General features: G+C 39.3%; 1 protein-coding gene across 1 annotated transcript in view; it reads right to left on the bottom strand.

The window, feature by feature from the left end:
• mylk5 (myosin, light chain kinase 5) overlaps positions 1-17,345 on the bottom strand; it is a 36,161-nt gene that overhangs the window by 11,797 nt on the left and 7,019 nt on the right. The window contains exons 5-10 of the mRNA XM_064321562.1: positions 16,239-16,404; positions 15,279-15,324; positions 10,094-10,215; positions 2,319-2,465; positions 1,619-1,771; positions 1,073-1,243 (exon numbers count right to left, since the gene is read on the bottom strand). Coding sequence (XP_064177632.1) covers positions 1,073-1,243; positions 1,619-1,771; positions 2,319-2,465; positions 10,094-10,215; positions 15,279-15,324; positions 16,239-16,404 — 805 coding nt within the window. The remainder of the gene's footprint in view (positions 1-1,072; positions 1,244-1,618; positions 1,772-2,318; positions 2,466-10,093; positions 10,216-15,278; positions 15,325-16,238; positions 16,405-17,345) is intronic.

Below are 17,345 nucleotides of genomic sequence, written 5' to 3' on the forward strand. Positions count from 1 at the left end.
TGATAGAAGGGTCCCATTATGGTCTCATAGGACAAGATTAAATGATCTGGGTTCTTGTTTTGGCTTGTTACTAACTATTGCGTCAATGTGATATCATATTGACCTAACATTTATTAGGTCATAATATGTATTGACCTAATATTTATTATGAAGGTCTGGATATCCTAATAGGTCTGATTATTAATTCAGTGAGATCAAAACAGCTTGTTATTTCTTTGAGTTTTTTCCTATTTGATATTTCTGACCAAATTATATTAATCTTGAGAAAGTCAATCATTTCATCATCACATATCTGTCCCTATAAAGTTGTTTTAAAAGGTTTATCCAATGTTCACAAGAAAAATATTTATTAAGGGTAGTTTGTAAATACTCAGAGAAAAGGACATTTGTGTGGATAAAATGATTATGACTGAACATTACATTACATTACAATCACTGGCAAATTCTCTTATCCATTGCAACATACAGTAGTGGAGAAGATCAGTGTTACTCTCAGGAATACAAAAATGCAGTATCACCAAGAAGGTCCAGAGGCCCATTTATAATACTGAATTGCCTATTTACTCAATATCACATGAAGTTGATAATTCAATTTGCTCCCCCTTTATACTGTTTTTCAATATTTTCTGAAAATAGATTATCCTGGTGTGAGTAGGCAGCTTCCAGTGACAACTCCATTAACCATGTTTCAGATGGATAATAACAATTTAGATCCCAGTCTGAGCATTTTTTCAAGTTAATCGACCACTATAACAACAGAATGATCAACAGATGTGCAGAATATCTAGGGCTACTGGTGTTGATTATATTAAATCCTACGACAAGCACATATTTAACTGTCCCACAAGTTTTTCTACAAGATTGTTTTTAAATCAAATGTGGTTTACCATTTGGCTGACAAGACAGTCTTATTTTTCAAGCGTGAACTGATTAATGTGCAAATTTGTACAATTTGAATCGTATATTCACATTTTACTGCTTACCATGTCACCAAAGCAATGGTTACCATGAACTCACAGTTTAACACAGTTTAACAATAGTCAACTGGTCATTCAGGATTTAGTAGCATTACCTTTCATTGATGATGAAACCTTGGTCTGAAGCTTGTCTGAAATAATCCGTCCCCCATGCAAGTTGTTATTTTGAGTGGTACAGGGGTCCTTTGTACTTTTGTTCCCAGTGACACAGTTGGAAAGTAGAGCAGGTGACTTCTTGTTGTTGATCCCACAGATTGATTCAAAGTCTGAGTTGTGGTTTTGAAATTACAATAAAGAGCAAGTTTCAAAGGCACAGACTGTCAACCCAAAAAACTTCACACCAAAAGACAAATACACCAAGAAAACGTGTATGATTTGTTACTGATAAAAAAATATATAAATAATATAGACTGATAGGAAGTATTCAGCATAGAATGGGTTCAGTTGTAACACTTCCACAATCTTGCAACACACTGAATGCTTAAAACACATTCATAATTGACTCACTATCTATGTTCCTCTTATTTAAATAGCAGAATTAGAATCATCGACAAACTGAAAACCTGAAGTGCTAATTTGACTCAATGACATAAGGAAAGTTAAAGGAGCACTTGTACTCTGCACCAATACTGTGGTCATACCTCGGACACACACGGCTGCACTGCTGGAGGCCTTGCCCACACTGTTCTCTACCGCGCAGGTGTAGGCACCTGCGTCCTCAGGCAAACACTCGTGCACCACCAGTGTTGCCTGGCTGCCATCGAAAGAAGACTTCCCAAAGTTCACAGCGCCACCTACAGGCGAGAGCATCGGAGCACTTAAAATGAACACATGAGGAACAAAAACCCTGAAAATATAACAAGCATCAAAATTACACATGCATGAACAGAATGAGACTGAAGACTCTTCAACAGTTAAATAGCTGAGCGTAAAACATCACAAGCTAATCATACAAAAGAGAGACACAAGTTTAAGAATGTTACTTTCCTTCAGTTGCCTGAAAATGAAATGTCAAGATAATGGTGTTAGCTGAGAAAATGTGCAGCTCTCCAGATCTGAAAGCATCTGACAGAATGTCAGACACAAGCCAACATAGAAATACCACACAACCACACAGCCATAAACCATAAATGAGCTTTCTTTGGTCAGTTTATGAAAGAATGTGTGTCATAATCACACGTGCATGTAATGTGATTTTTGCTTGATGCCATACGACATCAGATGAGAGATGAAGAGAGAGTTGTTATGTGCATACAACATATTTTTGCTTGTAGTCATAGTACATAAGACGAGAGATGGAGAAAGAGAGTAGCTGTTGCCAAAAGATGGCTGTCCTCTCACCATTGTGCAACCAGGAAACTCGCAGGGGCTGAGTTCCTGTGATAACGCCTCGCAGAATGATGTCACCACCTTCCTCGACCGTACAGTCCTCCAGTGGCTTTGTAAACTGTGGTGCTGCCAGTGGCCTGACAAGCGCTGACTTGTCCTCTGGAGTAGGGATACAGAACAAGCACTGTTAGACCTGCCTTTCACATGACCAGGCCACTGACCCCTCACGTTCCCACCTCCTGCATGGATCCAAAATGCCCTCATGTAACCGCTATTCCATTCAAGCTGATGCTATATTCTGCTAAATGTTAAAATGTTAAAGAATTTGGCTCAATTTCATGAGCAAAGCAGTTAAATGCTAACAGAGGGTGCAAAAAAACAGCATTCCTGCTATTTTTAAATAAATAATCTTTGATGAGACAGGAAATAGCCCGCTGATTAACTTCTCCCCAAATAATGGCTTCCCAACATGGTTTATCCTGAGAAATTAAACAAAAACAATATAGTGTACAAATGAATGCTTCTCACATGACTCTGAGAGAAACACAATGTTTTCGGTGAAAATCATGCAGCATTTCCTGGAAGCTTGACCACTGAAGCCTGTCTTAATTGTACTAGTTCCTCTTCACCATACTCACCACAGTTTCCTCTTCTCAAAGGCTGTTTCAGTGATGAATTTTGAATGTCAGCACATTCATCTGGTGACAAAGGCACATAACTAAACTAAATGACTTATGCAAACTGTTCAACCACGACACAGAGTTGTTTCTGTTCTTGCCAGTGCTTTTCTTTTTGAGGTGTGAGTAGGATTATGATGACGCGGCTGGATTGCAGTTTAGTGTAATATTTAGTAATGTGACACTCATTGTGTTCTCAGTTGACTGCATGCCTCCCATACCACGGGCTGATTTTAGCTAAATGTTTTTCGATTGTTTAAGTCACATTCCATTCCAGTCAATGGATATCTGCACAAGCGTCCCTGCTTTCGTTATTCACAAAGTCCCCCTGTTTGCTGGCTGCTCAGATGGGTTAGCGCTTGTTTGCTTCGCTTGTGACATCTACTGTGCTAGAATCAATTCTTGGACCTTGAAATTCTGGTTGGAGCACGACATGTGAAAATAACAAGTTAGTTACAGCAAGAGAACTTTTGTTTGCCTCTCACAATGACTAGGCCACTGCACAACTAGCTCACAAGTCTTTGTGTATTTTGTATTATTTTCTGCATTTTTATTTGGCTTTTTTTTAAATGATCAGTGTTTTACAATTACAGCTATTATATAATTTAACATTTTGCTGGATAATTAGTACACATATTTACAAATTGACAAAGTAAAATGTTTAGCTGAATACACTAAGTATACACTGACAGAAGCAACCTCATGAAGAATTTCACAAATGCCTGATGAATCCAAACACTTTCTTGGGTGTACACAGTATGCCTCGCATATCAATCACTGGTGCCTTTAACTCTCTAGAAAACGTTTGGTGGCCTAGAGCAGTGTCTCCTGGGGTTTTAATTCCTATAAATAAAAAATCTTGTGAGGAAACATCTGTCTACATACAATGCAGATGGCAAGATGTGTGGTTTGGGCAGAGGTTCAATCCAAATATAGCACCTTCTGAGCTGTGAAGCTCTCCAACCTGATTGCATCGCTGTTGTCGCAGTTGTATTTCTGTTTATGTATGCATTGCATATAATGCAGAAGCAGGGAAACTACCTGTGTCCAGGGAGAGCAATGCAGTCAGTCTGGGGGAATGCATGCACATCCGAAATATTCCAACAGGTGCAGGATAAAAAAAAATAGGTAGTATAGAAGAGAGAGTATATCTGCACACTGTTTTTTTCTGCTCCCTTGGAAGCATAAAGAAACAGTGTGCGGATATACTCTCTCTTCTATAAGAGCAATGCAGCTACCCATCACACAAAATATGAAGTGCTAGAGCATGATTGCACTAATAAACCTATATATTGCTAATAACCAATTCCTCCTGGTAAGCTGGATGCAAGGTTTTTTTTTATTTTTATCATGTCACTTGCACAATTATCCTACTCAGGTTAAGTCTAGGTCTGATAGGTTATCTATCTAGTGGTATTTACTTTTGTTACAATACAAATAGTTGGTTTGTCAGGTCAAAACTCATTGATTATAACTGTGCATTATGTACCTTGGTGATATTGCTCTTTTGCTTCTCTACTTCTGTAAGTTGTTCTGGATAAGAGCATCTGCTAAGTGATTGTACTGCAATGAAATGTGCTAACGGGAGTCACACTCTTCAGATATCTGACTGCCTCAGTGGTTAAAAACTGCTTACCCATGGAGGCCAAAGATTCAGCCTGCAGACTTGGAGTCAATTGCATTGCATAATGGTCAGAGAAGTGGATTAGCAACTCCAAAGTTGTAAATTTGATTCCCACCTGAGACATTGCAACTATACTCTTCCGGTATATATAGCCATATTATAGACTAATCAGATGGTCAGCTGCTGCATTTCTTATGTTATGTACAACAGGAGGATCGGTTAGTTACAGGAGTTTCCAGTGCTTCCATTTGAACTGTATTGCACTTACACCGCGAACTGCTGTAAATTTTCAGACAATGCATCAAAGTAGGATTCTCTGTCATCAAGGGAAGATAAACTGCTTTCAGTGTGTAAAGAACACAGAACTGATCACCTGGTTAGTCTATGATAATATTTGTGGAAACACGCAACTGTTGCTGTGATAAAATAATGTGGTTTGCATTTAGACCTTGATAGTTACACTGTATAACATTTTGCTTTGCTTTGGATTATTTATTTGCATGGCCCAGCTTTCAATTTAGACTGATGTCACTAAAATAGTATCTAGTGTATGTTTGTGCTTGCAAAGGTCTGTCTGACTGATATGCAACAGATTGATGATCCGCCCTATCTTGTGGCCTTCGAACACAAAGCATGTCCTTGGCTCACCAACACCCTCTGAACAGTGAAGCATTTTCAAACAATGAATCAATTGATGTCTGTAAACAAAAATTCACAATGGTTTAACACTGGTTCAAAATGAAACCGAAACTGAATGTGAATGTTTAGGGCAAGAAATGGAAGACTTATTATTCAGCAGTAATGACATATTACCTATTACATATCAGTTGGACCCAGCAGTAGGCTAATATAGGCTATGTATCGTGTTAATTCATCAATATATCTCGTTTTCATCTCCTTCCCTGTTTTATAGCCTGGCAAGACAAATGAATACACCCATACAAAAAAAGCTGGATAACTGCACTGAGTACCAAGTTAGGTGAATAACTGCACTGAGTAATACTCAGAGCTCTCCCAAATGTGGAACATGCACTAAAGTAAAAAGAGCTGTGGTTTTACTCAGTGCAGTTATCCAGTAACTAACTCGGTAATTCTGCTTTGTGAAATATCCCCCAGATAAGATTAATCCATTAAGGGAAAAATATTACTGGAAATCAAAAAAGTAAAAGTTGATTTCTGAGGTACAAGTGGTTCCTCGGCTACAGTTTGTAGTGCATAAAAGTTAAGTCATGTTCAGTGTCTCACACTTGTATCCGATTAAGGAATCATGCTGTATTATTATTACCACCATATCTCTACTGCTACAGTTCCTGCTGGACTACTGAACAGCTACATATTTACTTAAATACAGGCTATAACTAGCAAAATATCACTTTCGGTTTCAGCTGCTTAAAGACAAATCATGACTGCTGCTGATGATACATGTGAAGACAAACTATCTCAAGCTTCATTTGGTTTCATTTGAACATGCTCTCACTTCTATTTTGCGGTATCTATGCACCGTCTGACATCCGCTGGCACCCCTGACCTTGGGTGGAAGAGCTTATAATTGATTTCACTGAATGAAAGTACACTGTACTTATTTTAGGTGGAACTCTTGCTTGTCTGTTATTCATACATCACTTTCCTTGATTTCCCATTTCACTGAGATAAGGGTGTAGCACCTCAAAATCTGGTTCAGCGACTGTGCCAAGTAGTCAGCTTAGTAAAGAATTAATTTGCCTATTTTTATCTTCACTCTGGTTGATACATACTTGCTTTATATTGTAAATCCTAAATCCAAGCCAACTGTGACGATGTGCTGTGATGACATAAACATGCTGTCATGTTGACATAATGTTATGAAGCTGGAGGGAGGCTGTGTTGGTTCCAGCGATACAGAATCTATTTTCTGTAAATACTGCAGCAGCAGTGGAGGAACATACACGTGTGTGATCCTTATCAATGTGATTTACACCCAAGGGATGTGAGCGGAATGAAGTGATGATGTATGCTTCCAAAAAAACTAAAAGGGAAGAAGATTATCAGGACGTGGCCAGTGTGACGGATCTGGAAATGGGCAAAGAATTCCAAAGAAGGATGTCTAACTTTACAGGATGTTTATGAGATATTTTACAACAGCTGAAATATAAATATACTTCATGTAGCATATTTCATTTATGGTTAAAGGAAAATTAGCTTTAGCTCAGATGCTGCTTAGCTCAAAGTTTATAAAGAAATTTGCTTCAAAGTTGAAAAATGGAATTAGGAAGGTTGCATCAAGGAGTAAGTCCTCTTCCATTAGAATAACATTCTCAACTAATTTTACTCATACAATCATTAATATAGCTATACTATAGCTACAACAAACACAATCAGAGATTATGGACCTTTAGTTTAAAAATAGCATGATTGCATCACTTTTCGGTGAACAGACAGGTACACGGTACAGACAAATGGAGTCAAATACAATACCTTCAAGCTGAAAGATATGATTTATGGGTTTGCCGGTAGTGCCTAGCGTGTCTCAAACTTATCAGATAAAAATAGCGTACGTGCTGCTACATGTTACTCACTGGTTTTTGGCCAAGGCACTATGAAACATGATTTGGTGTGATTCCAGGAAACAAATTAATGGTGTTTCATTGTCATTACTGCATATATAGGCACAGGCCTTGCAATAAAATGAGCCTTGCCAATAAACCGCAAACCATTTCTTTCTATTAAGCCTTGAATTTTGTTGAAAAATAGTTACATCCATTTTGTTGCAGGTCAAATTGCATCAACCCACACAGTGTAAATCTATGCAACGCAGTCAAATAACCCTAAAACAGTGAAAATGTTTCATTTGTCCGTCTGGCCATTCACAAAGAATAAATACAACAACATGTTTTATGTCAAACACTATATTTAATAACAATCTATTGACCATATTTGCTTTCAATGAAAATACATGAATTTTGATAAAACTATTCAACCAACTCCATGTAATCATTTTTATTAATCTTTTTTTTTTCATTTCATAAAGGTGACCATGAAACACTGTTGACCCAAATTGATCATGATCAATTTGGTCAATAACATGATCTTTGTACAGAAAGTGAAACATGATCTTTGTACACAAAGTGTGCAGAAACATTCCAGAGCACAGATGCTTGGGGTGGGGGGAGGAAAAGCCCATATAAGTCCAAAGGAGAAAATGTAATAAAATGTCATGGAGAAAAAGAGAAGTTATGTCGTATTTAAGGTCCAACAAATACTAAAATGGCTCAAAATAGACAGCAACACATAATAGGAGGGTTAGCCCAGTCATGCAGATCTATGAAGATCAAAGTGCAGTGCAATATAAGCATAAAATGAATTTCTCTGTATAAAGGTCCATTCTGGAGTTAGAAAGGTTTCACAGGAGTTATCAGCTATCTTGGAGAACTATATATCAATAACAGTTCAATTCTGTTCACAACTCGGGAAAGGTGCTGTTAACTTTGGACTGGTATTCACGGCGAAAGCACAACAGCCTGTTTGGCCTGAATTAATGCAGTAAATAACAGACCATGTTTGTTTCCCTTTCTTTTACTGGCACTGATTTCACACACATGGAATCTTGAACATCTGAGGCATACTCAGGATTTAAGATTAGCACCAATTTAACTAGTCTTGATCTGAAGTGTATTTTTTTACTTGTTCTTCAAAACACCACAATAATAAGGGCTTTCAGTAGCCACATTCCTTAAAAAAAAAAAAAAAAACATGAATGACCAGTGTTGACATCCAGCATGTCTATAGATCACTCTGCCTGTGCCCCTACATCTCTACAGCACAGACGCCTTTCACAAACAAACAAGCTGCCATCTTCAGACGGCACAGACAAACCCCAAGTGGGGTCAGCACTGCTACCTGGGCTTTACATCACCAGAGACCTGGACTGACCTGTTGAACTTGTGCACCATGGATCTCACACCCTGCTCTATATAAACCCTTGACATTTGTCCACAAAGTTATTTGTGTCATATAGAATGAATGCAGTGCCATTGTTATGACGGTGGGCTATATCATGTTGTCCTTTAATGTCTAAATAACTACACAATAAGGAACGCATTACTAGTTTTAGACACTCCTTGCCACTTCTATCAAACAGTCTATTGAAACCTGCAATTTTCCTTTATTTTCCAGTTGGGACCATTGTAAGGGATTTAATACCAGATTGCTCTCGATTTTTACACAGGACCAATTATTCACATTAGGGAGTATCTAAGAGGAAATCTAAGACAACATCAAAGCAGTCTTTTCAGTGTCAAGGCTGAAATTGCCTCCTTCAACTTCCATATTAATGACCCTCTGTCTTATTGGCTGCCACACAGATAATTACGTCCAGGCTGGCGACTACATCTTTTTGTTCTCCTCCACAGGCACATAAACCCATGCAGGCTGAGGCACCCGTCCTTAAAAAAAGATGTTCTACAAATGTGGTAGTATCCGACTTCATGACTGGCAAACAAATTAGAAAAAACATCCAACCCTGGGGTGTAAGTTGACATTTCCTGTGAGATGTAAATGCTAATTAAAGTAACACTACACATGCATGAGCCTAATAACTAGAATGAGTACACCAGCCCAACAACTAAGTTACTGTGCTGCTAAACCTGAACAGAACTAGAATTCAGTATGATGTCACCACTCAAGCAAAGCATGAACAAAAAAGGCAGCACTCAGTCATCTTGATTCAAAAACATATCAATCCTATTTTTACAGTATTAGTACACTCTTTGTACAATATTCTTCTATGGTAACAGCACTACAGGAAACAATTCTTACTTTCAAGTGCATCTTTCAAAGTTGGTGGCTTTTTTAGCATGCTGTGAATTCACACATGCAACAAGACTAGGGGCAGAGAAATGAACAAGCTGACTATGATACAAGCGTGCTGCACCCCAAAATACTACTTTTGCATTTGTAACAGATCATTCTTGATTTTCAGGTTAACTTGCAGATCCCATTCTTTAAATGCAAAGCTAGCTAACAACAAGTACTTTTTAACACTTCATTTTGAGAACTTTATAATACTTAGTATCTTATATTCATGTTTAAATTGTGCAGTGCAGTTATGTACTCTTGTCACTGAATTCATTTCTCATGTCAATGCAACGGATAAACACTGTATTTACGTAATGGGCCTTCTTTTCAATACTACAAATGCTTTAGTTGTAACAGTAAATTGTAAATAATACAAGAAAGTAAAAGAAAAATAGTTGCAAAAAAGGTTCAAGTCTAGTTCTTATATGTTAGTATATTTTAAAAATGCATGCTGAAAAAGAAAATACAGATTTTTGTACAATCATTTTAATGTGTACATAATCTCTGAGTGTAACCCTAAAGCATCCTGCTGTTACATGTCTAGCAGGAAGTCAGACAAAACATACACCGGCTCATAACACATTAGTCTTCCATTATTTGGGCTACTAGACTGAAATGCCTGACTGGTTACCCATAGTAAGGATGGTCCTTACCTGAAACTGATTTCTCCTCCATCCTGCTTTTAAAGGTGGTATTCCTGACTGCTGGTCCATTATCCAACACCCTCCTGCTGGCACTGTTGTCCTGTGTTGGTGTGGTAGGCTTAAGCTGTACCCTGAAAGTGGACACATAGGTCTGTTTTGTCTTGTTGCTGCTCATATCTATCTGTGGGAAAGGGCTCTCCACGCCAGACTCCTAACTCACTGTCTGTGCCCTCTCTGTGAATCCTGTTTAACTCTCTCTCTCTCTCTCTCTCTCTGTCTGTCTCTCTCACACTCTCTCTCTCTCCTCTGAATTGTCCTGTGTTCCCTCTGCCCTCATTCACATCACTTGCATTTTAGAGTATACACGGAGCTCAAGAATATCTGTCCCCCCACACTGTTCGCGTCCTCCGTACAGGAAGCCGCATGCTTTATCAGGTCAGACGTCGCGCTGCAGTGCGTGAACTTTAACTGAAGCGCGAGAGAGCGGAGAGAGAATGAGACTCGGAAGGGGTGGGGAAACCTGCTGCATACCTGGTGATCGCTGCACGAAAGCCCCACAGCCGTGCTCTGTCAACAAAGCCGGTGGCAAAACGACGATCAGACTGTCGCTATGAAAAAAACATTAAACGTAGCCTATGTTCGACTGATGGAGGTAGACAAATTCCTGAATAGCCACCCATCGCCCATCTTTTGCATGGACACTTCGTGATCGTGTAACGTTGCAGTCTAATGGCCCTAGGATTCGCGAATTTATCTTTCAAAATAACTGTGATTTTATACATCTGTTACGCACACAGTTGTCAGTGAAAACGTTGGATTTTACAGCAGTGACTGATGTGTGAATCTAACTGCTCTTTGAACAGACTGAGTACTGCCGCCGATCTGAATGGTTTGTACTACAGGCTATGACTGATTGCATTGTCGCTGAGGATGGGCATTCTTTGACATAACGATGAAAAATACCAATGAATATGTCACTGGCTCCAGCTTCATCTTGCTACCTGCGGAGGCGTGTAAGGCGATGACATCACAAGAATCTGATCCATCCAGTGGAACAGCTTTGTATACGAACCACAGTGTAGAAGCATGTCTTGGGTTTAAGCCTTTTGCTAGGGCAATGTGCTATTACTCTGCTTACAGAACACATCTGATGCTCATGGTTGGTCCCTTGCCTTGAGCATCCCAGCCTATCCTTAAGCTGTTGCCTACTGTAGGTACAGCCAGGTTAATAGCCCCAGAAGCATTTGTCATGTAAGTGGGAGCTAGCTGACTACCTGACTCAGAGGGGATGGTCGCCCTAGAAACAGCCAGGTTATAATATACCCAAGAGCCCTTGGTAGAAACAGCAACAGCAGTCCTTTTCACCAGACAGCACTGAGCACATGATAAGACCCCAGACAAATAAAGCAAATTGTGTCCTCCAACATAGGTCACCAGTAGTGAGTATGTTTATGTCACCTTCACAGGTATACTAACCAAGATGACAGGCAGGGAAGGTCTTACACCATGATCACTAATGCTAAAAATGCTGTATTAGATACAATCCTTTGTAAAATAAAAGTTCTATGAACCAAAACACATATTTATGGTCTATTGCAGGCAAATAAATATATGGTGCAACAATACCAAATCGGAGCCCTGGAAATCTTAGTCACTAGTTCTGTGACTCCAGAGACTGATTCACCACAGTGTGAACACACACAACTCTGGCAGCTTGAGAGAAAAACACTGAGGGACACTAGAGGGGAAGGCAACTTGTTCATAGGTCCTCTCCCCTTTCTCACTCTCATGGGAATGTGTACATTGTCAACACTATGGGCTCAAAACCCCTCTTGAGGGAGGCAAACCTAAAGTCCTGTTTTCTGTTTCACATCAGTAACTACTGAACTTCATCAGGGTGCCTGATGTACTGTGTGACTCCTTGGGGTTTTCAATAGCAATGCCATGAAAGGTAAACACACTAGATGCCAGACCTGAGCTCAGCTGGAGGAAACCTTATTGAGTGATGCGTTTCTAAGTGTACTACTATTGAAAATGCAAACAAAATAATTGCCACAGATTCAAACATTAACGTACCCCGTTGGCAGATTATTTTGTTGGCATTTTAACATTGAAATTGACATTTTACATCGCTGGTTTTTCATTCCAAACGGAAGCGGTTGTTGATCACTTGCGACCCCTACTGGCCGGTTAGGAGGAGTGAGGAGTTAGAACTCAATGTGTTTCAATGGACAATGATGGAAATTAATTCAAATAAAATACTTGTCGTTGACCGATTTGCAAAATATTCGAGAATTCAGGTCCTTGGCCTGCTGCCAGCATGCACAACAAGTATTAGGCTGATCGGCTCAGTAGTATGCGAGATTAGCTGCGGACAGATACACAAACACAGGCACAAACACACACACGACCAAACGCATAATCCCCTCCAGGCTCTCGCCTGGCGGAGATAATAAATTGACTTAAGTAAATAAGAAATTTACTTCTAGGTTTAATTCCCGAATATAATGCCACAGCGTTACTCTGAGCTAATGGGCCCCTTTACCTCTTAGTATCGTTTAAATATGATTCCAGCAGCAGTGCCAGAATCTTAACAGTGGTACTGTGCTGCTGCTGCCTCTATGTAGAGGAAACTGTTTTATTCACCTCCATGGTTATGAACCACCTTTTAGCAGATGGTTTACATAAAATTGTGATAACAAACACAGAGTTCAGTAACTTTAATTATCCATGTTATGGCAGGCTCTCTTGCCCTTTGACACCAGCCAATGCGCGTACGACTCTCATCAGAGAGAGAGAAGAGTAAGCCCAACTGTGAGGGTGGAGCAGAGGTCTCTTTCTCCACACCCACTCAGAGGGAATTAGGGGATCAGCAAGGATGAAACCATTTCACAACCAGTCCTCTGAACTGAGTACCTCTCAGTTAATGGGATCTCCATAGAGACGACCTTACAAAAGATATTCTTTGCATTCTTGTGCTGCTCTAGACATAAACATGATTATCGCAGCATCATTTTTTAACTTGCATTTCCCTCTCCATTCATATTACCCAAACAACTGGATATTGTGGCAGTGAGAATATCCAGGAGAATCTGAATCTGCAAAATCTGTTTTACATCAGAGGTTGTTTCCACTTTCCAGGTGACAGACATGCCACAGAAAAAAGCAAAACACATCACTCAACACACTGAACCTTACCAGGGTATCTGAAAGCCCACAAATGACCAGTAGGTCTGCATTATTGTTGTCTAAACAGGCAGGAAATAGTTCATCCATCCCTACAATGGCCTTTAGATTTATAATGCTCCATAAGGGAACTTCAAATATTTTTTTGCTTTCCAAACTATCTTTCTTAAACCATTTTTCACTTCTTTTCCCAATTATTTTCTCAACAACTAAAAATAATCTCTAATTGTGCCTTTTGATCTTGCATTTATGCAAGGATTAGACATGGTCAACTTGCAGCATAGCCAAGGCTTAAGCTTGCAACTACATATAGGGCCCTGTCTGTGCTCTGGGTGAATGACTGCACACACTAAAGCACTCAGAAGCACCATTCACACTGTCTTGGGGATTGATGATGACAGCCATTACAAGTATTACAGTGCCTTCTATAATGTTGGTAATCAAACTATTCACATGTAGCTAAAGTGCAGAATCTCAGGTTTTATTAAAAGGGTATTTTTAAAATCCCTTTTGGTGTCGAAATTACTATGTAGATATTACACCACTTTTTACAACCACCCCCCCCCCCCTCCCCATTTCAGGACACCATAATGTTTTGAAAAGAATGGTTGTGTTTCTGATCAGACAGGGGCGTTTAATTGCTCCCTTAATGCAGGTATAAGAGAGCTTTCCGTATCTAGTTTTCATTCTATTATTTTGATTGTCTTTGGAGTCTGTTATTGGCATTTGTCAACATGAGGACCAGAGTTAGGCCAACGAAAGGATAGGAAGCCACTATGAGGCTGAAAATAAGAAGAAAGAAAACAGTCTGAGGCATAAGCCAAACATATTTGGAACATCATTAAGAAGAACACTGCTGAGCCAAGTAATCGCAAAGGGCCTGGTAGACCAAGGAAGACCTCTACAGTTGATGACTGAAGAATTCTGTCCATAATGATGAAAAACTTACAAACACCTGTCCAACAGATCAGGAACACTCTTCAGGAGGCAAGCATCGATGTGTCAGTGACTACTGTCTGCAGAAGACATCACAAACAGAAATACCGAAGCTACACTGCAAGATGCAAACCACTAGTTAGCCACAACGACAGGATGGCAAGGTTACAGTTTAATAAAAAGTACCTAAAAAGTCAGCCTGCTGACTTCTGGAAAAAGATATTTTGGACAGATAATTCCACAATTATTGTGGGCAGATGAGGCCAAGATTATCCAAAGCATAATCCTCATCTGTGAAAAATGGTGGTGGGGGTGTTATGGCTTGGGCATATATGGCTGCCACAGGCACTGGCTCACTTGTGTTCACTGATGATATAACTGCTGATAGCAGCAGCAGAAATAATTAGCAGAGTACAGAAATATCCACTCAAGTTCAAACAAATGCCTCCAAAATCACTGGACTACATCAAGACAAGAATCCCAAACATACTGCTATGGCAACAAAGGACTTTTTCAAAGCCAAAAACTGGAAAATTCTTGACTGGCCAAGTCAGTCACTCGATCTGAGTCAAATTGAAGATGCATTTCATATGTTGAAGAGAAAACCTAAAGCAATCAGCCCCTGAAACAAGCAGCAGCTGAAGATGGCTGCAGTACAGGCCTGGCAGAGCATCATCAGGAAAGATACACAGCACCCGGTGGTGCCAGCCAGATCCCAGCAGTCATTGCATGCAAAGAATATGCAACAAAGTACAAAACATGATTACTTTCATTTACATGACATTAAAATGTCCCAAATGTTATGGTGCCCTGAAATGGGGGGCAATGTATGAAAAGTAAAGTAATTGTGGAGCACAGAGCCAAATTAAGAAAAAATATGATTTTGTCCCAAATGTTATGGAGGGCACTGTATATCTGGTTGCAAGGCTCCATGTACCAGTTCCAATGAAGTACAGGTTTTGCATTGTAAATCCTTAAGGCTTTACCTGGCAATATGTCATGGAAGTAGAAATAGCGTGACTGACACAACCTGCATAGACCCAGGGCTCCCCCCAAGCATCACTGTACTTACTCATTTGTCATGTAGTTTGGGTTGGGCCTGGAGCAAAAACTTTCATCTGGAAAGAAAGAAAAACAAAAAAACCTGTCCGTAGAAAAGTATTCTCTTGCAACATCTGTCACTGCTGAAATGTTTCATTTGTTTAGCACAATTTAATAGGGCATGTAGGGTTGTTTGAACCACTCATAATTTTTCTTTAAAAATCAGTGTGCCTCAAGATTCATGTAACACTTTTAGTTCAGCCATCTCCCTGAGTGTACTTATAGTCATCTATACATTCTGTGCCAAAATCAATACTCATAAGTTTTACATCAGTCAGAGATATACTTGCACTATTATATTTTAAGGCGGGAAGAGTAATATATCATTATACTGTAGTATCATTAAGGACTGGCACATTATTTTCTATTCACACAGTCCCAATGGGTTTTCTCATTGACTCATACATGAAAAGGAAAAAAGCTAACAGACAAGTATATTTTTAAAGTCAGCTGAAAGTGGTACTTTTTTAATAAAGAAAAGAAAATATAATTGTCAATAAGACCTTTATATTTTCTTATATGTGTGTAAAGATGTGTTAACATATATCATAGAATAAGTAAAGTGCACTGGCTGATCAGGTCAGGAAAATTGTCCTGTCAACAGCACATGCCATTATGGCAGGCCACTGTAATTTACTGTATATAAAGGGAAATAACTATATGATGCATGCACATAACGTGATATGTAAACGAAAACTGTAAAATAAAATAGACAGCAGAAATGTTTATTACTGAGTTTCCACCAAAAGGGACTACATTTAATAAAATCAAATTGCATCCTTTCTCGAAGCAAATTCAAAGTTGTGACATGGCATGACAAGGTCTTGTGATGGGGTTTATGTAATGTGTCTGTGAGCGCAATACTAATGCTTTAGTCAGGTTTGGGTAATGTACCTCAGGCTGTTAGCTGCACTTGGTTTGCATATTGTACCTGTAACAGTCAGCTGTGCAGACGCACTGCTCTCCCCAGCTGGGCTGTGTATTTGACAGGTGTACAGGCCCTGATCCTCCCTCCGCACCACCTGCAGCTCCAACAGGTGAAAACCAGCAGAGAAGAAACAGTGAGCTGTAGACCTCCCTGGCAGCGGGGCCCAGTCCTACCAGACAGAGAGGGAGAGAAAGAGAGACATAGAGTCAGGCAGGTCTGCACTCCGATGCCTAATTCAGTCGCTATTCTTCACTGGCACTGTTTAAGGATCTCCTATTGTGTAACAGTTTAAGGAGTCCTAACAATGGTCCTTTTGTTACTGTGGAACAATGTTGACTTGCAGAGCCTATGACTCAGACACACCTTTATCAATGCTTTTGGGCACCCTGTGGCTATTATTATATTAAGCCTCATAAATAGGGTTCTAAGGGTCCAGAATTTCCAGTAATTTCCAGGAAGCTTTCTGCAGGAAGTTAAGCTTAGGAGTTTTGGGAATTTAGCCCAATTTCCATATAAAATGTTGACTTATAATAGTTAATCATTTTTGGTGGGCAAAATACACCTTAAAAGGTCATTCAAGATATTGTGGCATGTTTTGGTTAAAATATCTCCATCTAATGGAAATTCAGTAGAATTATATCTCTGCCCTTTGCATTCTTCCTCCTCATGTGCAGTGCACTCTTGCATACCATGCACAGATAATTGTCAGCATTCCATTTACTGGAAATTCAGTAGAAATTCAATCGTCTGTATGCATAGTGCATTCTCCCATCAGAGGGAATATGTTATTCAACCTTCCTGTGTTTAATTGCTCAGTGAAAGAATCCCATGTAAAAAGTAAACTTGTCTCCTCTTTTGTCTACAATTTTTTATTTCTATTAGTAAGCTTTGCATGTCTGCTTATGACATGGTAAAAGGTCTATGTCCATAGGTAAATACAGCCTGTGCATAATTTTCCTTTTTATTCCCTTTCATTTTCATATATTCCTGATAATTCCTGTATATTCCCATTAATTCCCAAGGAAGGTTTCCACCCTTGAATATTCCTGAAATTTTGCAACTCTAATAATAAATATAGAAGCACAACCCAAACTGATAACCCTTTTTCTA

The sequence above is a fragment of the Anguilla rostrata genome, chromosome 2 (assembly GCF_018555375.3).
Source record: "Anguilla rostrata isolate EN2019 chromosome 2, ASM1855537v3, whole genome shotgun sequence".
Taxonomy (NCBI): Eukaryota; Metazoa; Chordata; class Actinopteri; order Anguilliformes; family Anguillidae; genus Anguilla; species Anguilla rostrata.